Raw genomic sequence first — 20817 nt, 5'->3', positions numbered from 1 at the left:
CCCCCAAAGTCTCCTGGCTCCACCCCCAAAGTCCCCAGATTTTTCTTGAATTGGACTTGGCAACCCTAGGGTAACCCTATGGGGAATATTGTCCCCTGTTTTCATCTGTAAAGTGAATGCACGTTGGTTCTTCCTTACAAACAGGTGTACACACGTACCTGCAAGATGTGTTTGCCTTAACTGTAACAAGTGAACAGGCCTGTCAGCTCAGATTCAAGCCATTTCTTCACTCATTCTTTCTACATCTGTGGAGGCTGGTTCAATAAAAAGGAATCAGCATTACAAGGGATGATTTTGAATTTCGCAGTCCTGCGGTTTCATCCCCAAAGTCCCTGTTTCAAGTTTGTTTCTCTCTTGTGTGAGCTCAACTTGCTATTCTTCAATTCTGTGGCATTTTTTGTTTTCTTTAGCTGCATTTTCCCTCATAAAATGCACCTTGTATAATTATTTGTGTGCATACATGGTATTTATCTGTAATGATAGGGTATTTATGTGTACATCACTTACGGGTATCAATTGGATGCATTGCAAATATATACAATGCAAATATAAATACCATCCGATATGCATATATTGAACCCTTTAAGGTGTGTAAAGAATGCAAGCAAATCTAGACAACCAACACCAGAAAGTGGAAAATAGAAAGGTTGATAAAAATATTGAGTACAGCCCTGACTTAGATAGCCCAGGCAAGCCCAATCCTGGAAGCTAAGCAGAACTGACTCTGGCAAGTACTTGGATGGGAGACCTCCAAGGAATACCAGGAGTGGGAGGCAGAGGCAGGCAATAGCAAGCCATTGGCCGTGATCTGGGTAGCCCAAGCAAACTTGATCTCATCAGACCTTGGAAGCTAAGCAGGGCTGACCCTGGCAAATACTTAGAAGGGAGACCTCCAAAGAATACCAGGAGTGGGAGGTAGAATCAGGCAATAGCAAGCAATCTGCCTTGTCCTGGATAGCCCAGACAAGTCCAATCTTGTTAGATCTTGGAAATTAAGCAGAGCTGACTCTGGCAAATATTTGAAAGGGAGACCTCCAAGGAATACCAGGACTGGAACACAAAGGAAGGTGTTACAAGCCACATCTCTGAAAAACATCCTAGCCCCACTATGCGTCACCAGAAGTTACCTTGACTTCTAGGTATGCAAGCCCGTGTGCGCAATCACAGACAAACACACACGCACATGAACACACACACAATACTTTTAAAACATTGGGTACAAAACTGAAAATGATAACCTCTTTGTATCTCTTAATAAATGACAAATTCTGTTTTACACATTGCATTATACCAGTGAGCTGTATATTCTCTGACAGCACATCCCAAGCATCTGAGAATTTGCCAGTTTGTTGACATTATATAAGGGTCAGTTCATAAACACAGAAATTAGTAATAGATGGTTAACTGAATAGGAGGTTTGTCACATAGTCTTACAAAGAGCCATACCAGTCTAAGGTCATCAGAATCGATGGGCTTAGATTGGAGGAACTCTATATAGAAGTGTCCTATTTATGCAATCTGTTTAGATCTGTTCACAAATCCAAGTGGATGCACGTACAACCTGCCTGTGCATGTGTATATCTGTTTGCATGAAACAGCCAAAATGAATTAACTTTACAAATCAAGCCAGGGACCAGTACCTGGATAAATGGGAGGGGGGGGGAATCATGCACTGAGTTGTACATCCATTGAACATAACATATGAATTACTCAACACACATATAAAGAAAGATAGTGCACAGTGTGCTTGGATTGTATGCACATTCATTGTAACTTGAAAGCACATGTTCTTGTGCTTGATATTTATTTAAATGTTCATATTTATTTATTTAAATGTTCATACCCCACATTTCCCTTGTGGCTCACAAAGACTTACAAATCCTTAATGAAAAACATATACAATTAAAACTCCTAAAACCTATTATCATAACTCCAGAGGAGTTAGCCATGGTAGTCTGTTGCTGCAAAAGAGTAGAATCCAGTAGCACCTTTAAGACTAATAAATTTTATTGTAGCATAAGCTTTTGAGAATTACAGCTCTCTTTGTCAGATGCATTGGGAGCCACATGTGGCTCTTTCACATACACTCTTAAAGCCCCCCCCCACACACACACAATTGGCTGGCTTGGAGAAGGCATTTTTCTCTGAATCACTTTGCCAAGCCAGTTAACAGCTTGGAGAATTAATTTAAAGTTGCCTTCCTTCCTTCCTTCCTTCCTTCCTTCCTTCCTTCCTTCCTTCCTTCCTTCCTTCCTTCCTTCCTTCCTTTCCTTCCTTCCTTCCTTCCTTCCTTCCTTCCTTCCTTCCTTCCTTCCTTCCTTCCTTCCTTCCTTCCTTCCTTCCTTCTCTCAAACACCTGATGTTTATTCTATGTGGCTCTTACATTAAGAAAGTTTGGTCACCCCTGCTGTAAAACCTATTAAAAGCTCTCACAATTTACATGGCCTTACAATGCCTGCAGAAAAATCTCTAAAGGTGAGGCTTCCGATACTTTCTCAGCAAGACTATTCCACTAGGTGGGAGCCACTATAGAAAAAGATCCTAGCAGATACCAAACAGGCTACCACAAATGGGGAAACAGCCTGCATGATCCTAAAACAGTTCACCTAAATACAACCTTGATAGTGCAGTCTTAAACTGTGTTACACTCTTCAAAGTCACTTGAAAGTGGACTTAAAGGATGTAATGATGTTTAGGGCCCTGACCCAGATTGTTAAGGCTAGCCTGATCTCATCAGTTCTCAGAAGGTAAGCAGGGTCAACCCTTCTTAATACTTGAAATGGAGAAGACCAAGGAAGTGCAGAGGGGCTATGGAGAGACAGGCTTATGTTTGTCATTCTCCTTGAAAACCCTGCAGGGTCATGATAACTCAGCTACAACTTGACCACACTTTCCATACCAATGCAGTTTTAGGGGTGCCCTGTGAGAAGAAGACGACTGCAGATTTATACCCCACCCTTCTCTCTGAATCAGAGACTCAGAGCGGCTTACAATCTCCTATATCTTCTTCCCCCACAACACACACCCTGTGAGGTGGACGGCGCTGAGAGAATTCTCATAGAAGCTGCCCTTTCAAGGACAACTCCTGCGAGAGCTATGGCAGGCTAACCCAAGGCCATTCCAGCGGGTGCGAGTGAAGGATGGGGAATCAAACCCAGTTCTCCCAGATAAGAGCCCGCACACTTAACCACTATACCAAACAGGATGTTACAGAAAGAGACTCACAAGCCAAATGATGCTTCTTCACCAAGTCAAATTTTATGGTGTGGAGGGAAAGTCACCAGACTTTCTTCTTTATATCACCAGACCTGTTCACTTACATTAGCAACATTTCATGAAGATGTTGCACCTTTTTATGTTTTCCAATATGGAACAAATGCGATGATAACTTTGAGTTGGCTGTGGAAGAGTGCCACACGTGTAAAATGTACAAGCTGAGCACTCGGAAAAAAGGTGGCTGCACCTAACTGCGAAGAATTCTGCAGAGTTTAATTAAACCTCACTTAATAAGTTAACATTCTGTGAGTGTTTATGTTGTTATTCTTAGTATATTGTCACTTTACTGGAACATGAACAGTGTGGGAATTCGGTGTTCTGTTGTGAAGGTACCAATATTTAACGCTTTGGGTATGCAGGGTATAATCCAGACTGAGTTAAGCATGTTAAAAGTTCAGCTAATTTCAGTTAGATGCCTGAGAACCTAACATAGAGAGCTGTTGCTGTAAGGATGAAAAAGGTGAAGGGGCAGGCCTCATTTTGGGCAGGAGCTCACAAGAGCGGAGCTCTAGAACCTCTAAATCTTATTGTGCTCTTTCTTTCTTACCCCCACCCTAATACTTGCTTCTGGGTTCCATTGTTCAAACCTCCTGTGAGAATTCTGCTGAACTCTCTAAAATGAAAAAGGTGACAAACTTTCTAATATTTCCCCCCCACAAAAAATGGGAAAATAACCAAAGCATATCAAGCAGACAGATGGAAATCTTCTTTATGCTACTGTAGCCATATATGAGAAAGTAATTAAAAAGTATGATGGGAATAAGATTTTATTCTGACAATTATAATTCAAGAAGCATTTTAAGGTAGATGCTGAGCTGATATAATTTAGTACACTTCCCAGTGATGTCAGAGGTGTGTGGCATATTCAAATGAGCTATGCAAATGAGTTGTGCTAATGAGCTCAGGCACCTCTTTTTTCTACAAAATTACCCCTGTGGAGGGAAGAACAATGAGTTCCAATTGGGGAGAAAAGAGAGATATAGATACATACATGCATACAGGGCTTTTTTGTAGCAGGAACTCCTTTTCATATTAAGCCACTCCCCCCCAATGTAGCCAATCCTCCTGGAGTTTACAGTAGGCTCTTGGATACATAGATATGATAAGTTTACTTCCCAGCCAATCTTTTCGCATTATGTCACCTAATACCTTCTTAATACAGCCCTTTTTTCCCATGGCTCTTGTCCATGCTAGTGCTAGTGATCTTCAACATAAATTGTTTCGGTCAAAAGGGACACTTGCTCAGTGGAAAATCTGGTTGGATCTAACCCATAGTAATCAATGTTATATACTTAACAGAGCCAGGGCACCCTATGCAGAATGACTCCATCCTGTCTAAGTCCACTGAAATCCTGAGGAAGGAAGTTGGATATGGTAATTGCAGACCATATTTTCTGATAAATAATTACTGATGAGATTTAGAAGTCTTTGTTTACTCGTATAAATTCCATTTCTGGATAAGGCCTTTTCTGCCTCAGCCATCTATTCACTCCTAGCTTGAGTCTGACTTTCCATCTCTGTCTTGTATTTTGTCTGTTGTGGGGGAGGAAGATAAAGGAGATTGTGAGCCTCTCTGAGACTCTGATTCAGAGTGTAAGGTGGGGTATAAATCCAATATCTTCTTCTTCTTCTTCTTCAAAAGACAGCCCCCCCATCCCCAGATACCCACAGATAAGTTCTCCATTATACCTTTTATGAGGATCAGTCTCCACAGGGCATAATGGAGTGCCCAGCAAACATTTCCTCCTGTCCTCCTTAATGATAACCCTGAAGCTGAGGGAAGGCCTCCAAACCAGGAGATCCCCTGCCCCCAGCTGGGGATTGACAACCCTAACTGTGGCCACTATGATAAAAAGATCATTATAACCAGTAACAAAGCCACAAACATGGCTGCAATACTAAGGAAGGAAGCAAAACTAGGAAACATGTTACACAAATGACACTCATTTTGTTCCACACTCATTCCATTTTGCTGAATCAAGTGTTCCATTCCACATCTTCGTGATAATCTGCTGCAGAGTTCTGTGAAAACTTTTTATTTGTATGGGTATGTACACAACATACATTTGTGTGTGGATTTTATGCGTGTTTCATACATAGTCAATACAATCTGTGCTTCCATTGTGCCTCCTAACAATGCTGTCTATTCAAATGAGCATCCAATCAGGGAAGAATTTAGCAGCATCCCAAGATTTCTCATAACCCTGATAGACAGCCGGATGATATTCAGCCAGTCACTCTCTTTCAACTTCTTTCATTAGAATTGTTGTGAGGACAAAATCATATACATTGTTCTGAGGGGAGAACTATATATGCCACCCACTACATATTTCTCAGTTGTATCTGTGGAAAACAAGGTGGCACATGTTTGCTCTGGAAGGGGCACTAGCCCTTAAGTTGAGGTGCTCTGTATAGAAAAGGGAAGACAATGGTGTATAACTCCTACAGCCATAAACAAGAATAAACAAAGAAAGCTTTCAACAGAGAACTCTGCCAGCTACCTATCAACAATTACGGAATAAGAGTAGCAAAGTCTGCAGCCCTCTCCTGTTTACACATTTAGATTTGAAGTACATAAACATGTGTACACTTAAATTAGCCTTCCGTTTGGCCATGAAATTTCTCAGATATAGATGGCTGGAGGCCTCCTGAGATTACAACCGATCTGTTCGCTGGGAGAAAATGGCTGTTTGGAAGGTGGACTCTAGGGCATAATACCACATTGACGTCCTTCCCCTCCCCTAACCCCACCCTGCTCAGGCTCCACCCCCAAAATCTCTAGGTATTTCCTAACCCAGAACTGGCAGCCATATATATAACATGCAATATAACACCATAAAATGAAGTGTGTTGAGAGGTTCCATAGTTAATAGTGACTTGCTTCTATGTAATAAAAAGCATTCAAAACTCACTTAAAATATGAATGTGACATGGAATAACTGGAGTTTCTGGGCTGTGATTTCCCTCTCAGGGTCTCATATTCAGCTGCTTACTTATATCATAGAAAGAGTAAGCACTGGAATTCTTCACAGGGCTCTTCTTACAGGGCCTACTGTAAGCTCTTGGAGGATGGCTACATCAGGGGCCTAATATGCAAATGAGCTTCTGCTACAAAAAAAAGCCCTGGGAATTTATCTGGGCACTTGATCTGGTGATGTTGGATTATGAGGGCACTGTAAATTATAAATTTTCCCCACTTAGTTCCCAAGTTGCCCAAGAACACAATTATTATTTAAAATAAACTCCTCCAAGAGCCTAGCCATTATTTCAAATGACACCATCCATCACTGTGTTCTTTAATAAGACTGCTTTGGTATGTCGGCTGTTTTCCTATAGAATTTAGTGTTTTGTTCTTTCTTTCTGTTTGTTTGTTTTTTATGTAGACATTCTATGCCACATTTATCTGACGTGCTGTGCATCCCCCTGAGGCTGAAAAGGGATGTAAAATTCTCTCTGCTACCATTTCTCATTTCCCAAATCTGTTAGTCTAACTCTCTTTCAAGCCCATTTCTGTGTCACTCCATGTTCAGTCTGTTTTGTTTTCTGTATATTTTTAAAGCAGTGCATGTACTAGATACTCTACATGGCAATTTTGCCCTCTTTGAATGACTACAAATTAAATTCAAATTGGAGAGACAGAATTAGGGAGGAGCAGCTGTTCTCTATTTCTGTTCCTTTTTTATATTCTTTTATTCTTTCTGCTACTGGCTTTGTAGATTCGTTTGTATAATGACTGCATGTTCTGATGCATGAAGAGGACTTAAAAGAAGACTGACCCCAAATGAACCTTTGAATAACAGCAGACATATTGTAAAATCCATGCTTTTGTTATCCCACCTTTCTTCCATGGAGCTCAGGGTGGTTGTATACAAGGTTAGATTCAACCAGCTTTTCTGCTGGTGAAAATGAAGGGGGGGGGGGGTCAAGGACAGAAGTTAAAGGACAACGGTTAATAAGAAGAGGAACCAGGCAAGATTAAATGAAGATCTAATCAGATCCAACTAGGTGAGATTAAGTGAAAGTCTGATTTCTTCGCTCAGTTTTTTCCTCACAGCTGCCCAAGGTCACCTAGAGACCTTTATGGCTGACAAGGGCTTGAATGCAGGCTTCATCTTTCTTCCATGGAGGTCAGTGCAGTGTATACGAGGTTAGATTCAACCAGCTTTTCTGCTGGTGAAAATGAAGGGAGGTGGGTCATGGACAGAAGTTAATTGGGACAAAGGTCAGTAAGGAGAGGAACTAGGTGAGGTTAAGTGAAAATCTGGTTGGATCCAATGCATCAGGGGTGGCCAACGGTAGCTCTCCAGATGCTTTTTGCCTACAACTCCCATCAGCCCCAACCAGCATGGCTGATGGCTGGGGTTGATGGGAGTTGTAGGCAAAAAACATCTGAAGAGCTACCATTGGCCACCCCTGCAATACATGTTTCTTCACTCAGTTTTTCATCACAACTGCCCAAGGTCACTTGGAGAGCTTCATGGCTGACAGGGGTTTGAACCCAGGCTCCCCCACTCCTGCTTTCTGCTAGCTTATATTTATTGAATCGCACATGGGGTTTCAGTTATATATTTATCATTAACCCATTTCCTATCAAACTGCCTTAAACCATCTACCTAGGATTGCTAGATCTTACCTCCTCACCACCTCCTACTGATGAGGAAGTAAGACTTGGCAACACTAGATAAGTGGTCATGTGGGATTGTAACTGTTGGGGGTGGGGCTTGCTCCCACTGGCTAACTGGCTGGTAGCAGGCAGGAGCCTACAAAATTGGGAGATCCCCCACTCCCACCTGGGGACTGGCATCTCTACATACACTATACACCAGTTCAGGATTGTCCATTCTGACAGGCTGTGACTCTCTAGACCTTCAGGAAGGGCATTCCCTAATAACTCCTGCTTGAGATCCTTTAACTTGAGATGCCAAAGACTAAACCTGAGACTTCCTGCATGCAAAGTCTTTCTTTTATCACTGAGCCAAAGCCCTGCCTGATGACATGAAGGTGCAACTTCTGCTGAGTCAGTCACCCTTATGTTGTCCATCTGACCTTATGATGTTTGGCAGCAGCTGTCCAAGGTCAGATCAGGATCTTTTCCAGCCATGATCATTATAAACTGAAGCCTCTAGGGATGGAGTCTGGAACCTTCTGCATGTCAAGTGAGTGCTCTTTCTCAGCTATGAGGCCTCATGCAATTAGTCAGTTAAAAGACAGGCAATTAATCAATGCAAAATCCTCCATCAGTTGGCAGACTAGTATCTATTCATGAGGGTCACTTGCAAGAGGCATCCTGCGTCTGGAGAATGCAGCATTCAAATTGGCATTTATTCCATCAGTTCAGTATACAAAATATCCAACCAGCCACAGGGGGAAAAGTGACTATGAAAAGCTATTTTCAGGAACAGCTGGGGATTACTGGGTTTAAGTGTTTATCCAGTATGAAACCAAGAGAGATAATTTTTTAAATGCACAGGATTAAGATTTGCATTCATAAAGTTGCACAGAATGGGATTTTTTTTCCAAAGCACCCCATGAGATCTTCATGGGAGGGGGGACAGAAGAGTGGTTTTTAAGAAGTCTCTAATCCTTTCAAAAAGTTTTATGCAGAAACACATAAATCCTGTGATGGTCTAGGGGAGCAATGAGGGCCATGTTGGGGATGGGAGGCTGTCAACTGTAGGTTGTGAAATTGCTGGAGATTTACATAAGAACATAAGAGAAGCCATGTTGGAACAGGCCAATGGGCCATCCAGTCCAACACTCTGTGTCACACAGTGGCCAAAAAACCCCCGAGTGCCATCAGGAGGTCCACCAGTGGGGCCAAGCCACTAGAAGCCCTCCCACTGTGCCCCCTCAAGCACCAAGAATACAGAGCATCACTGACCCAGACAAACTGTGGCTAATTTGGGTGGCGGAGGATTGGGCTTGGGGAAAGGAGGGATCTTAGCAAGGTATAATGCCAGAGTCAACTGTCCAAAGCAGCCATTTTTTCCAGGGGAACTGATTTCTACAGTCTGGATATGAGTTGTGTTTCTGAGAGATTTCCATGCCTCACATGTTCAATCCTATAGGGATGCCATGAAAGGGGAAGCATTCCCCAGCAGGTAGTGTTGGATTTGCTAACCCTCAGCCTAAATTATTTCAGTTTCTTGGTGCAGGTTGTTGGTTTTGATAGGTAGGATTGGATCCAGCCATTTTTTTAAACTCTGTCTTGCTCAGTTCCTTTTCTTCTTTAAAGCCCTACCTCTCCACCATCAAGCAAGTCCCATGTTCACCAGAATAGCTTATTTTTTATCCCTCCCCCCCCCCCCCCTCAACAGCAGGAGAAACATTTTGGATCCAACCCACAGACTTCATTGCCTTTATGTTTTGTACATTTCACTAATTGTAAATTGGAAAACTTGGGTCAGTTGCCCCAAAGAGTTCTGCATCTAATCTAGTAACTTTGTAGAGGGAAAGGAATAAAGAACAGGATTGTGTAAGTGCTGTCAAGTTGCTTCCAATTTATGGCAATCCTATGAATTAATTACCTCCAAAACATTAGATTGTTAACAGCCTTGCTCAGGCCTTGCAAACTGTAGGCCATGGCTTCCTTGATTTCATGTTGAGTCTTCCTCTTTCCTTGTTGCTTTCACCATTTCCTAGCATTGTTGTCTTTTCCAGTGAGTCTTGTCATCTCATAATTTGACCAAAGTATGATAGCTTCAGTCGGGTCATTTTAGCTTCTGCAGAGCGTTCAGGCTTGACTTGATCTAGAACCCACTTATTTTATCTTTCTGACAGCCCTTAGTATCTGTAGAACTGTCCTCTAACACCATGTTTCAAATAAATATTAAAAGCTATACATTTATTAAATATTTTTTATAAAGAACTCAGTTACACATTTACACAAACATGACCCCCCAGATGTTAATGCCATCAAACCTCTCTGGTCTCACAGCTGCCACTTGGACCCCAGTTCATCCCTGCCTCCTCTACTAACATTGGCTGTCCCTGATAATCAAAAAATCCATTCATCAGAGCACGGCTTTTTTTGTAGCAGGAACTCATTTGCATATTAAGCTTAACCCCCCCCCCCCTAATGTAGCCAATCCTCCAAGAGTTTGCAGGGCTTTTCTTACAGGTTTGCAAGGCTCTTCTTACAGCTCTTAGAGGATTAGCTACATTAGGGGAGCAAACACTACAATGATATAGTGACAAAATCCCTTACCCTATTCCTCTCCTTTCACTGCTGTTACTGCAATGTAGATCCAGTGATGGTAAAATATTTTTGATGTAGGAGTGAATTAATCTGGTTTGGCTGGTGAGTTCAGGGCACTTTTTTTGTAGAAAAAGCCCAGCAGGAACTCATTTGCATATTAGGCCACACCCCTGATATCTCCATTTTTCCACACAGGGCTTTTTTTGTAGAAAATGATCAGCAGGAACTCATTTTCATATTAGATCACACCCCCGATGCCAAGCCAGCCTGAACTATGTTTCTGTTTGTTCCTGTTAAAAAAAAAAAGCCCTGGGTGAGTTCATTAGTGGGAGAACACCAGAAAAGCCCACTGCACATTTCATGATAAAAGAAAGGTGGGGTGTAAATGTAATAAAGCTAAAAACATCTGGGGATGCTCGGGCTTGTTATGCACGCTTCGTTTTGCTTCCCAGTTCCACTTCATTCTGGATATATATATATATATATTGCAATTTCTCACCCTTGCTGTTTCAAGTTTTAAAAAATTAGCATTTTAATTTCACTTCACAATCAAACCTGTGATTCTTTATTCTCACACAATTTTTGTTTCTTTACAGTAGTTCCTCCCAATAATAACATATACCATTTTCAATATTATTTGTGCATCATTAAATCAAGATTGCAAATTGCATATCATACATGTAAATGATCATCTGGGTGGAATGTGCATCAAAACTGTGCAACTTGAACATCACAGCATCACACAAACGCTGCTTCCGGGCACATAACTGGAAATGATGCCAAGGCACTGTGCACTAGGATCTGGGCAGGGAGCTGGAGGTTCTAGTGGAAGCACCTCAAGAGCCGGCTCCTTCATTCATCTCATGTTGAGTCTTCCTCTTTCCTTGCTGCCTTCACAGGGCATTTTTTGGTAGGAAAAGCCCAGCAGGAACTCATTTGCATATTAGGCCACACCCTGATGTAATCATTATTCCACACAGGGCTTTTTAATGAAAAACCCAGCAGGAACTCATTTGCATATTAGGCCACACCCCCTGACACCAAGCCAGCCGGAACTGTGCATTCCTGCTTTAAAAAAAAAAAAAAGCCCTGTGCCTTCATCATTTCTGATGGTGCTGATAAGTGGGGATCCTAGGGGGGCTGCTGCAGTGTAAGGGTCCCCCTGACTTCCCTACTCTTCCTCAGGTGATATTCCAAACTCCTCAGTTCCATGAGCTCAGAGTCTAAGTATGAGTTGATGGATCACCCAGCAGGGGTCACAACATTGCCCTACTTCAAGGGAATGCAAATAATTCTCCACAGGGGGCCATTTCAGCTCAGGGAAAGGTGAAGGTGGGGTTGGCAACCTCCAGGCAGTAACAGGAGATCTCTTGCTGTTACAACTGATCTCTGGGCAACAGAGATCAGTTCACCTAGAGAAAATGGCTGCTTTGAAATTTGGACTCTATGGCATTATGTCTCAAACCCAGCCCTCTGGAGGCTCCACCCCCAAAATTTCCAGGTATTTCCCAACCTAGAGCTGGCAGTCCTAGGTGGACGGAAGGTGGGAGCCCCCTCCTCCCTCCATATCACTATTGTGAGTAAAATAGGCTTTAAAAAGTGACATTCCCTGCAACTGCTGTGCCACTGAGGTGAAAGCTAGTTGGATCGGTGAACCCAAACACAATTTGTAAAAAACAACAAAGTGTAGTGTGGGCCATAACCAAACAGAAACATGTTGCTGCTTTGAGAATAGCTATGGAAAAGTGGGATATAAATTTCCAAACAACGATGCAGTTGAACAGCTTTGGCTCCATGGTTTTAATCCAGTCAGACTGAGGCAGCACCGAGCTGAGGCAACATTCTTGAGCTCACTGCAAAATGCAAATCTGTTAATAGCTAAACTGATTGAAGCCACAGTTTTTACTTTGCCTCATAAAAAATCTCAGCGGGGGAAAAGATTAAACACCTTTCCACAACATTTCTCTGAAACAGAAGGTAGGAACAAAGCCGTGCATTTATGCCGAAGTAGAGTAGGTTGATCCGGATAGTATAAATCATCCAGGCAGTGCTGAATATTTGTCAATGGGCTTTCCCATAAGGAACAATCCTCAGCATTCAATTACATCTAATTTTCATTAATTCACTAATTTCATTGTTTTTTAAAAATTCTTTTTGACTCTAGGTGTCACTAATTAGCATTATAGCTATGGCAAACCCTAATGAACGAACTAGCTGTCCTTAAAAAGATACCTCTCCACAGGGCTTTTTTTTTTAGAAAAATCCCAGCATGAACTCATTTGCATATTAGGCCACACCCCTGACACTAAGTTGACTGGAACTGCATTCCTGTGTGTTCCTGCTCAAAAAAAGCCCTGCCTCTCCATACAAGTTTATTTAAAATGCACATACCTAACTTGTTTAACCCCATTTTCTTCCAGTTACATCACTTTATAGACTGCAAAAAAACTAGTCTACCTATGGAGGAATCTCAAGTAGTTGGTTGATGAATGTCTACACACACAATTTATTTGTTTAAAATATGTTTACACTGGGTTTTTTTAAGGTGTTCAAGGCTGGTAGCAGCAGGAACAGTTAACATAACAGTAATGTAAGAAGCAAAACCCAATTAAAATATCAATAAAATCAAAGGATCAAAAAAACCTTCTAATTATTCTGTCCATTTTCATCTAAAAACGGTTAAAAGTGAAACATTTCACATCCAAAAATTCAGGCAGCCTGTGTTTTTCTTTATTTTCTTTATTTTTCTTTGTTTTGATGTATTTATATTATTTATAATCTCTCTTTCTTATGGGGGACAAAAGGCAAATTGCATATAGTGAGCTGGTACAGTCACAAATATGGGACATTCAGTAACCAAATGCATTAGGGTTTTAGAAGTCTGGAACCACCACACTGGGTCTGATGCTTTTTAACCTGTTCATTAATGATTTGAAGTTGGGAGTAAACAGTGAAGTGGCTAAGTTTGCAGATGATGTTAAGTTGTTCAGGGTAGTGAGGCACTCCAAAGGGATCTGTCGAGGCTAGGCGAGTGGGCATCAACGTGGCAACTGAGGTTCAACATGACCAAGTGCAAAGTAATGCACATTGGGGCCAAAAATCCTAACTATAAGTACAAGTTGATGGGAATTATTAGGAAGGGAATTGAAAACCAATCAGACAGTATCATAATGCCACTGTATAAATCAATGGTGCGGCCTCATTTGGAATACTGTGTACAATTCTGGTAACTGCATCCAGTTGAATACTGTCACACAGTGGCCAGAAAAACCAGGTGCCATCAGGAGTTCTTAATTATTTTCCAGGGCAGCTCGTGATGCAGTGGTCAAGCTGGAAATTGTTAAATTACAGCTTACGTAGGGATGCCAGCCTCTAGATGACACTTGGGATCCCCCGGAATTACAGCTTATCTTCAGACCTCAGAGATCAGATCCCCTGGAGAAAACAGATGCTTCGAAGGGTGGACTCCATGGCGTTCTACCTCACTGAGGTCCCTGTCCTCCCCAGGCTTCATGTCCAAAATTCCCAAGAGTTTCCTAACCTGAATCTGACAAAAAAAATGCCCCCCATATCCTGCTGGTGGCCAGGGGGGACCTAGCGATGACCATAATCCATGTCCACCCATTGTCTAACTCAGGGGTGGGGAACCTCCGTCCCAAGGGCCGTATGCGGCCCTTGAGGTCACTTGGTGTGGCCCTCGGGGATTGCTGGGCCGAATCAAGCCATGTGGCAGCCTCTCTGGGGCCTGGCTGGCCAGCGAGGATCGTGGGGCCCAGCCGCGCTATGCAGCAACCTCCCCAGGGCCAGGCAGGGATCACAGGGGCCAGATGTACTGTACGGCAGTCTCCCTGAGGCCTGGATGGCTGGCCAGAATTGCTGCAGGGCCTGGAAAAGTTACTGTCACAGTTCAGTTTGCACTTGATTATCCCAGGTGGCGTAGCCTAATATGCTAATGAGTGTGTGACCTAATATGCTAATATTAGGGGATGTGATCTAATATGCTACTGAGTTCCTGCTGGGCTTTTTCTACAAAAAACGCTGGACCTATGCATTTGCCTAGGGCAGCAGGCCAGGTGTGTGTGTGTGAGTGTGTGCCAGATTAGGCTCCCCCACATGACTTCAAATAGAAAAACAATTATTTGCATTATTTTGCTGGCCTGAATCATTCTCCCTCGGTGGAGCACTGTTTTTTAAGTTGATAATTTTTATGGCCCGTGAATGATGTTATAAATATCCATATGGCCCTTGGCAGAAAAAAGATTCTCCACCCCTGGTCTAACTGCAGATGAGGTTCAGTTATTTTTACCTCTGTGTTGCCTTGAATATTCCATTCCCTATATTCCTACGAAATGTCTCTGAATTATGCTATCCATCATAATGTCATTATACGGCATACTTTTGAAGTCTGTCCTGTTAAATATGCATCCCTGAGGAATAACTGCTATTTAAATGTATCACGCAGACGTGCCAACTAGACAAATCCAATGGATTGTTTCGTCTTCAGCACATGGTGTTTGAAATAAAGGCACTCACTGGAAATTTGTTTACTTCCTTTGAGATTCGGTATGTTGTGTATAGTGCATACTTGAGTACCATGAGGTAGACATGGTTTCCTAGATGCTAGCCTTATCATCACTAATCCCTCTCCCCACCCCCTGTAATTCATTTGTTAGCATTTTTCCCAAGGAAATTTAAAGTGGGGGGGGGGATTTGAAAGGAGGAGAACAAATTTGAAAGGAGGGGAAGATTGTAATAGAAGTGTGGGGATTTTATCTTGACATTTTCTAGGTTAATATTTTTGGTATTTATTTAGGTTTAAGAAGCCACCCTGAGCCCCCAGGGTTAAAATAAATGCAATTTATTTGTGATATTCTCTGCCACTAGATTTTTTTCATACTTTCAGCTACATTCAGCTTCTGTAAGAGAGACCATAAGTTCTGCTAGTTTGCCTAATTTAAAGATCATTTTAACTGACTCTGCAATCCAATATAACAGCTGGTTTCAGTAAATGGCCACTTTAAACATTCATTTTCCATCCATCCATGAAGCTGCTTGGAAACATCATGGCTCCATTACTGGGAGGTTACCAAATTTTGCGAACATGCCATTTTGATGTGAAAAGTTCAGTTTCTGATAGTCATTAGCCACTCAGCCTACTTCCACACAGGGGCTGATCCAGATGAATGAAGTCGTTCTTGCTGAGCTATTCATGTAGGATTGTGATAGAGTATATAACAGTGTGCTTGCTGCTCATGGTGTTTTTTTACATGAATAGATCACATGACTTTAAGGCTAAGGCATAGCCAGTTCAAAATGACCTTCATGTTCCTGAGGTCTACTTGCTTCGATCGCTGGTATGCAGTGATAAAACTTTCCTGTGTGGAGAAGAAGAAGAAGAAGGAGATGATGATATTGGATTTATATCCTGTCCTATACTCTGAATCTCAGGCTGGTTCCGCACTGTGAAATTGACATGATTTTATCCCGTTCTGAAAAAATCCACTAAGGTTTGAACCGTTTCTGGGCAAACAAACAGCTGCAGGATCCCGGCAGCGGTCAGTGGTTGCTCATTCACATTGCTAGCCCAGCTCAACCACGAACCCGCTGCAGAAAGGGTTGTCTTTTTTAAAAAGGCCCCCGTCTGTGCACTCAATCGGAGAAGCACACCCCAGAGAGGGGTTGGGGGGGGGGGGAATCCCAAACTTGCCAGAGATGGCTTGGTGCAATCACACAGCTCTTCCGCTTATGAATCACCCCAGGGCATTCAGACAGCAGCCGATTATGTGACTTGCATCCAATTCAGGGGGATGGTACCAGGAAAATCCAGGTAGCTTTTTGATGTGGATAGGAGGCGTCTGGAGACGGGGTGAGAATGGGTGCAGCTCAGAGGGTAGATATGCTTGTGTGATCGTGCACTTTTAATCCGAATGGGAGGCGGGGCTAGGTCGTGCCAAATCTCCTATGTGAAACCACCCTCAGAGTCTCAGAGCACACATTCTCCTTTACCTCCCCCCCACCACAACAGACACCCTATGAGGTGGGTGGGGCTGAGAGAACTCTTGCAGCAGCTGCCCTTTCAAGGACAACTCCTGCGATAGCTATGGCTGACCCAAGGCCATTCCAGCAGGTGCAAGTGGAGGAATGGGGAATCAAACCCAGTTCTCCCAGATAAGAGTCCGCACACTTAACCACTACACCAAACCGGCTCTCCGAGAACTGGTTAACTGAAAAAAAGGGTTACCCATGTTAGGACTTTCTTTAAAAAAAAAAATGTATAGGCCCATCCTTTCCTCTGCGCAGATTTTTTTTTTAAATAGAGATTGAAGGCAATTACCACATTAAACCCTAATTAGTAAATTAAGGATAATAGCTTAGATGTGTGGTTAATGTTTTGTGTTTAGTTCTTCATGCCTGAACAACTGATTGTAAACACTTCCATATATCTTCTTGTCTTTTTTATTATTCTGAGGAGTTCCTTGGTAATTAGATAATAATCCCAGTAATGAAGTTATGTTACATTTTACACTGGATACTTGCAGATTTTCTCATACCTATTGTCAATGGCATCATCTGAAATTAATGGTCAGTGAAAGGAAATTTGCTTTTCCATTTTGCTCTTTCTCTGTATTCTGTAAGAAGCAGGTTATATAGCAACATGAAAACTTTCCTGTTAAATGTGGGTTTTGGTGACCTATGAGAATCCATCACTATGATTGGGGCACCTGTTTCTGCACTCTGTAATAGAGGCCCTCTCACTCTTTTGACCCCACTAAATTGAGACCACGGAGCCATCTTTTACTGGGTTAGATCACTGATCTATTCAGTTTCTCATTGCCCACAAAGACTGGCAACAGTTCTTCAGGGTCTTAAGGAGATGTCTTTTTGCGTCGCCTCCTAGCCAATGCTATTAAGCAGAGTGGCCAGGGACTGAACCTGGGATTTTCTGCATGCAAAGCCAATGCTCTACCTGTAAGCCTGTTTTAATGTAAGAATGTGTGCTGGAACAGGCCAAGTGTCACTGTAGTCCAGGGGGGGGGGGCAAACTGCTCTAATCTACCATTCTTTTTCCCAGGGCTTTTTTGGTAGAAAAAGCCCAGCAGGAATTCATTTGCATATTAGGCTACACCCCTGATGCCAAGCTAGCTGAAACTGCATTCCTGTGTTTTCCTGCAAAGAAAGAAAGAAAGAAAGAAAGAAAGAAAGAAAGAAAGAAAGAAAGAAAGAAAGAAAGAAAGAAAGAAAGCCCTGCCTTTTCCTTTATGATATCTAACCAAATGCTTTCAGCATGCCCATCAGCAAGGGATAGGACACTAGTTTCCCAGCAACACTCAGAAGAACACTGCCTCAACTAGGCTGCTATACATGTAGGGTTGCCAGCTCCGAGTCAAGAAGTATCTGGGGCTTGGAACCAGGAGCAAGGGTGTGACACACTTGATTGAGCTCAGAAGGAAGTTCTGGCAATCACACGTAAAGGGACCTTGCTTCTTTTAAATGCCTTCCTTCCATAGGAAATAATGGAGGATAAGGGCACCTTCTTTGGGGGCTCATAGAATTGGATCCCTTGGTCCAACCTCTTTGAAACATGGGCTTTTTTCCCAGGAGCGGCACAAGATGCCACATTGAAAATTTGGTGCCTCTATCTCAAAAAAACAGCCCCTCCCCCAGAGCCCTAGATACCTATGGATCAATTCTCCATTATTCCCAATGGGAATCGGTCTCCATAGGGTATAATGGAGTGCCTAGCAAACATTTCCCCACCACCACTTTCTGATGACCCTGAAGTGGGGAGAGGGCCTCCAAAATTTGGTGCCTCTACCTCAAAAAACAGCTCCCTCAGAACCCCCGAAACCTCCAGATCAATTCCCCATTATACCCTATGAGAATCGATCTCCACATAGGGAATAATGAAGTGCTCAGCAAACGTTTTCCTCCCCTTTCCCTCCCCCCCCCCATTTCTGGTGACTCTGAAGGGGGATTGGCTTCTCTACTCACATGTTGCTGCCAACTTCTTCACAGCAACACAGAAACACCATCCCAAGAGGAAGCCTTTCCAATCGGAGCCTGAAGCCTCCGCCGGCCAGCTGACTGAGGGCGGGAGGAGTTTGGGAAAGTGGAAGAACCCCCGCTGGGACCTGGAGATTGGCAAGCCTATCTCCAGTTCCCAAAGAGAAAGTGGCAGCTTTGAAGGCCGGACTCTATGGCAGTTTACCTGCTGAGGTTCTTCTCCTCTCCAAACTGTTCCCCCTCCAGGCTTTACCCCTGAAATCTCCAGGAATTTGCCAACTTGGATCTGTTCCTGCAGATAACAATACCATGAGGTCTCTATGCTTCACTTAGAAGCTGGCAACTCTACACTTAAGCCCTCAAAGTATAGTCCCAAGTGGAGAATGGATTCTTGGCATTATAGCCTGCCAGTGTTCTTCCTCTCCCCAAACCTACCCTCAAACCCCCAGGAATTTCCCAAGTCAGAGTTGGTGACCCTAATTCAATTGTTGCCTGTTCCATTATGAAATTATAATGCGTTTAGATCGGACTAGATAGGAAGGCAGAACGAAACCTAACTTTCTTTCCTGATTTCTCTTTTTTCTGTAGGGATTAATTTGGGAATCTGGATGGAACTGAAGTAATGCACTTGAAGAGAATGGACATCTTGTGTATGGAAAACTACATCTGAAATTTCTAGAGGATTATACTGTTCCTTTTTTGGACTATTGTGGGGTCCCTGCAAAGAAGGAATAGATTTGGGGATACTCTTGGTGCCTGTACCTTAACCAAAAATGAAGGAGGACAACTGTTTACATGCTGCCCTTCTCTGCTTGGGAATGCTGAGCTACACCCTGGCCATGGCAACGGGAAGGCTGAATTCTTCAAGGCCATCGCTCCATGGACACCATGAAAAGGGAAAGGAAGGGCAAGTTCTCCACCGTTCCAAAAGAGGATGGGTTTGGAATCAATTCTTTGTAATAGAGGAATACACAGGACCAGATCCTGTACTGGTGGGCAGGGTAAGAAACCATTAATGTTATTTGAATTTGATATTGCTTTGTGTATTCCCCATTAGCAGCCTGAAAACATAGGTTTAGATATAGGGAATCTCAAGTTCTGGTTGCAGAAAAGGATTTGTCTTGCCATGACTCCCCAAAAGCCATTTTTAGAGGCTGCAAACCCCTGGAAATAGCACTGGTAGGGTTGCCAATTCTGGGTTGAGAAATTCCTGGAGATCTGGTGGTGGAACCTTGCCCTGGAAAGAGGAGGGAGCTCAGTATAGATGTGATACATAGATTGACGCCACTCTCCAAAGCTGCCATTTTCCCCAGGGGAACTGATCTGTGTAGTCTGGAGATGGATTCTAATTCCAGAAGAATTCCAGGCTCCAACTTGGAGTTTGTCAGCCATAAACCCATAGCAAAATAACTGCTGAAATTGTTAACAATAAAACTATATAATACTATATTTAAAAAATTCTAAACAAAAGAGAAATACATAGGACAAGATTAGCTCATAAGCATTGAATGAATGGTTATTTATTTATTTTAACTTGTATTCTGCCCTTACCTGTGAGTGGGCTCAGGGTGGATAACAACAAAAGGTAAAACAATTAAAAACCATCAAAATACAATTAAAACAAACAGCATCTATGTCATAGGAGGCAGTTTTCCATTGGGCACATTCTATTAAACCAATACAGCTGTAGGCCCCAAGATGTAATAATAAATTAAGATAGTATTAAGATAAGATAGCATACCTCCATTAGTCCAGATTTATTAATTTATTTATTGAACTTATATTCCACTCTTTCTCATAACAGGCTCAGGGCAAGTCACAGCATAAATCAGACAATAAAACCTACAAATTCAAATTTAAAACAATACAATAAAACCAAAACAGTTAAACAATAAAACAAAATAAGGTGCATCACCGGCAGAAAGGGCACATTTCACAGAGTAGTTTTTGGCTCAAGAAGAAGTGATGGAGATTCTGATAGCTCCTTCCAAAATTGAATATATTGAAGGTCAAATCTGGATCGCAAGCAGTTTCTTTTTCTTTTGCAAAAATACTCGTTACAGGCTGAGACCATGACAGAAGAGGAAAGTTTTAACTCATCCCGCCTCCCATACTCTTTTCTGATATTGAGGGAAACATCTTTGTTGTAGGGTTTCCAAGACCTGTGACTCACTGGTGGGGGTAGGTGGGAGCAATCCAGGAGAGGGGCAGGGCTTTGCCCCCAAGCAGCAACTTCCCTGACATGATGATACCGTGTGGAAATGACATCATCATGTCAAGGATATTGTGCAACACCTCTGTGATTTGAGAGCAAAACTCTATGGTAAAATTACTTTCAA

At 42.5% G+C, this 20817-nt stretch overlaps 1 protein-coding gene across 1 annotated transcript in view; it reads left to right on the top strand.

Moving 5' to 3' along the window:
* The window catches only part of CDH11 (cadherin 11), an 87584-nt gene that overhangs the window by 29255 nt on the left and 37512 nt on the right, over positions 1 to 20817 (top strand). Inside the window, exon 2 of the mRNA XM_060253573.1 lies at positions 19067 to 19479. Coding sequence (XP_060109556.1) covers positions 19252 to 19479 — 228 coding nt within the window. The 5' untranslated portion in view covers positions 19067 to 19251. The remainder of the gene's footprint in view (positions 1 to 19066; positions 19480 to 20817) is intronic.

The sequence above is a fragment of the Heteronotia binoei genome, chromosome 14 (assembly GCF_032191835.1).
Source record: "Heteronotia binoei isolate CCM8104 ecotype False Entrance Well chromosome 14, APGP_CSIRO_Hbin_v1, whole genome shotgun sequence".
Taxonomy (NCBI): Eukaryota; Metazoa; Chordata; class Lepidosauria; order Squamata; family Gekkonidae; genus Heteronotia; species Heteronotia binoei.
This window is presented reverse-complemented; position numbering and strand designations above follow the sequence as displayed.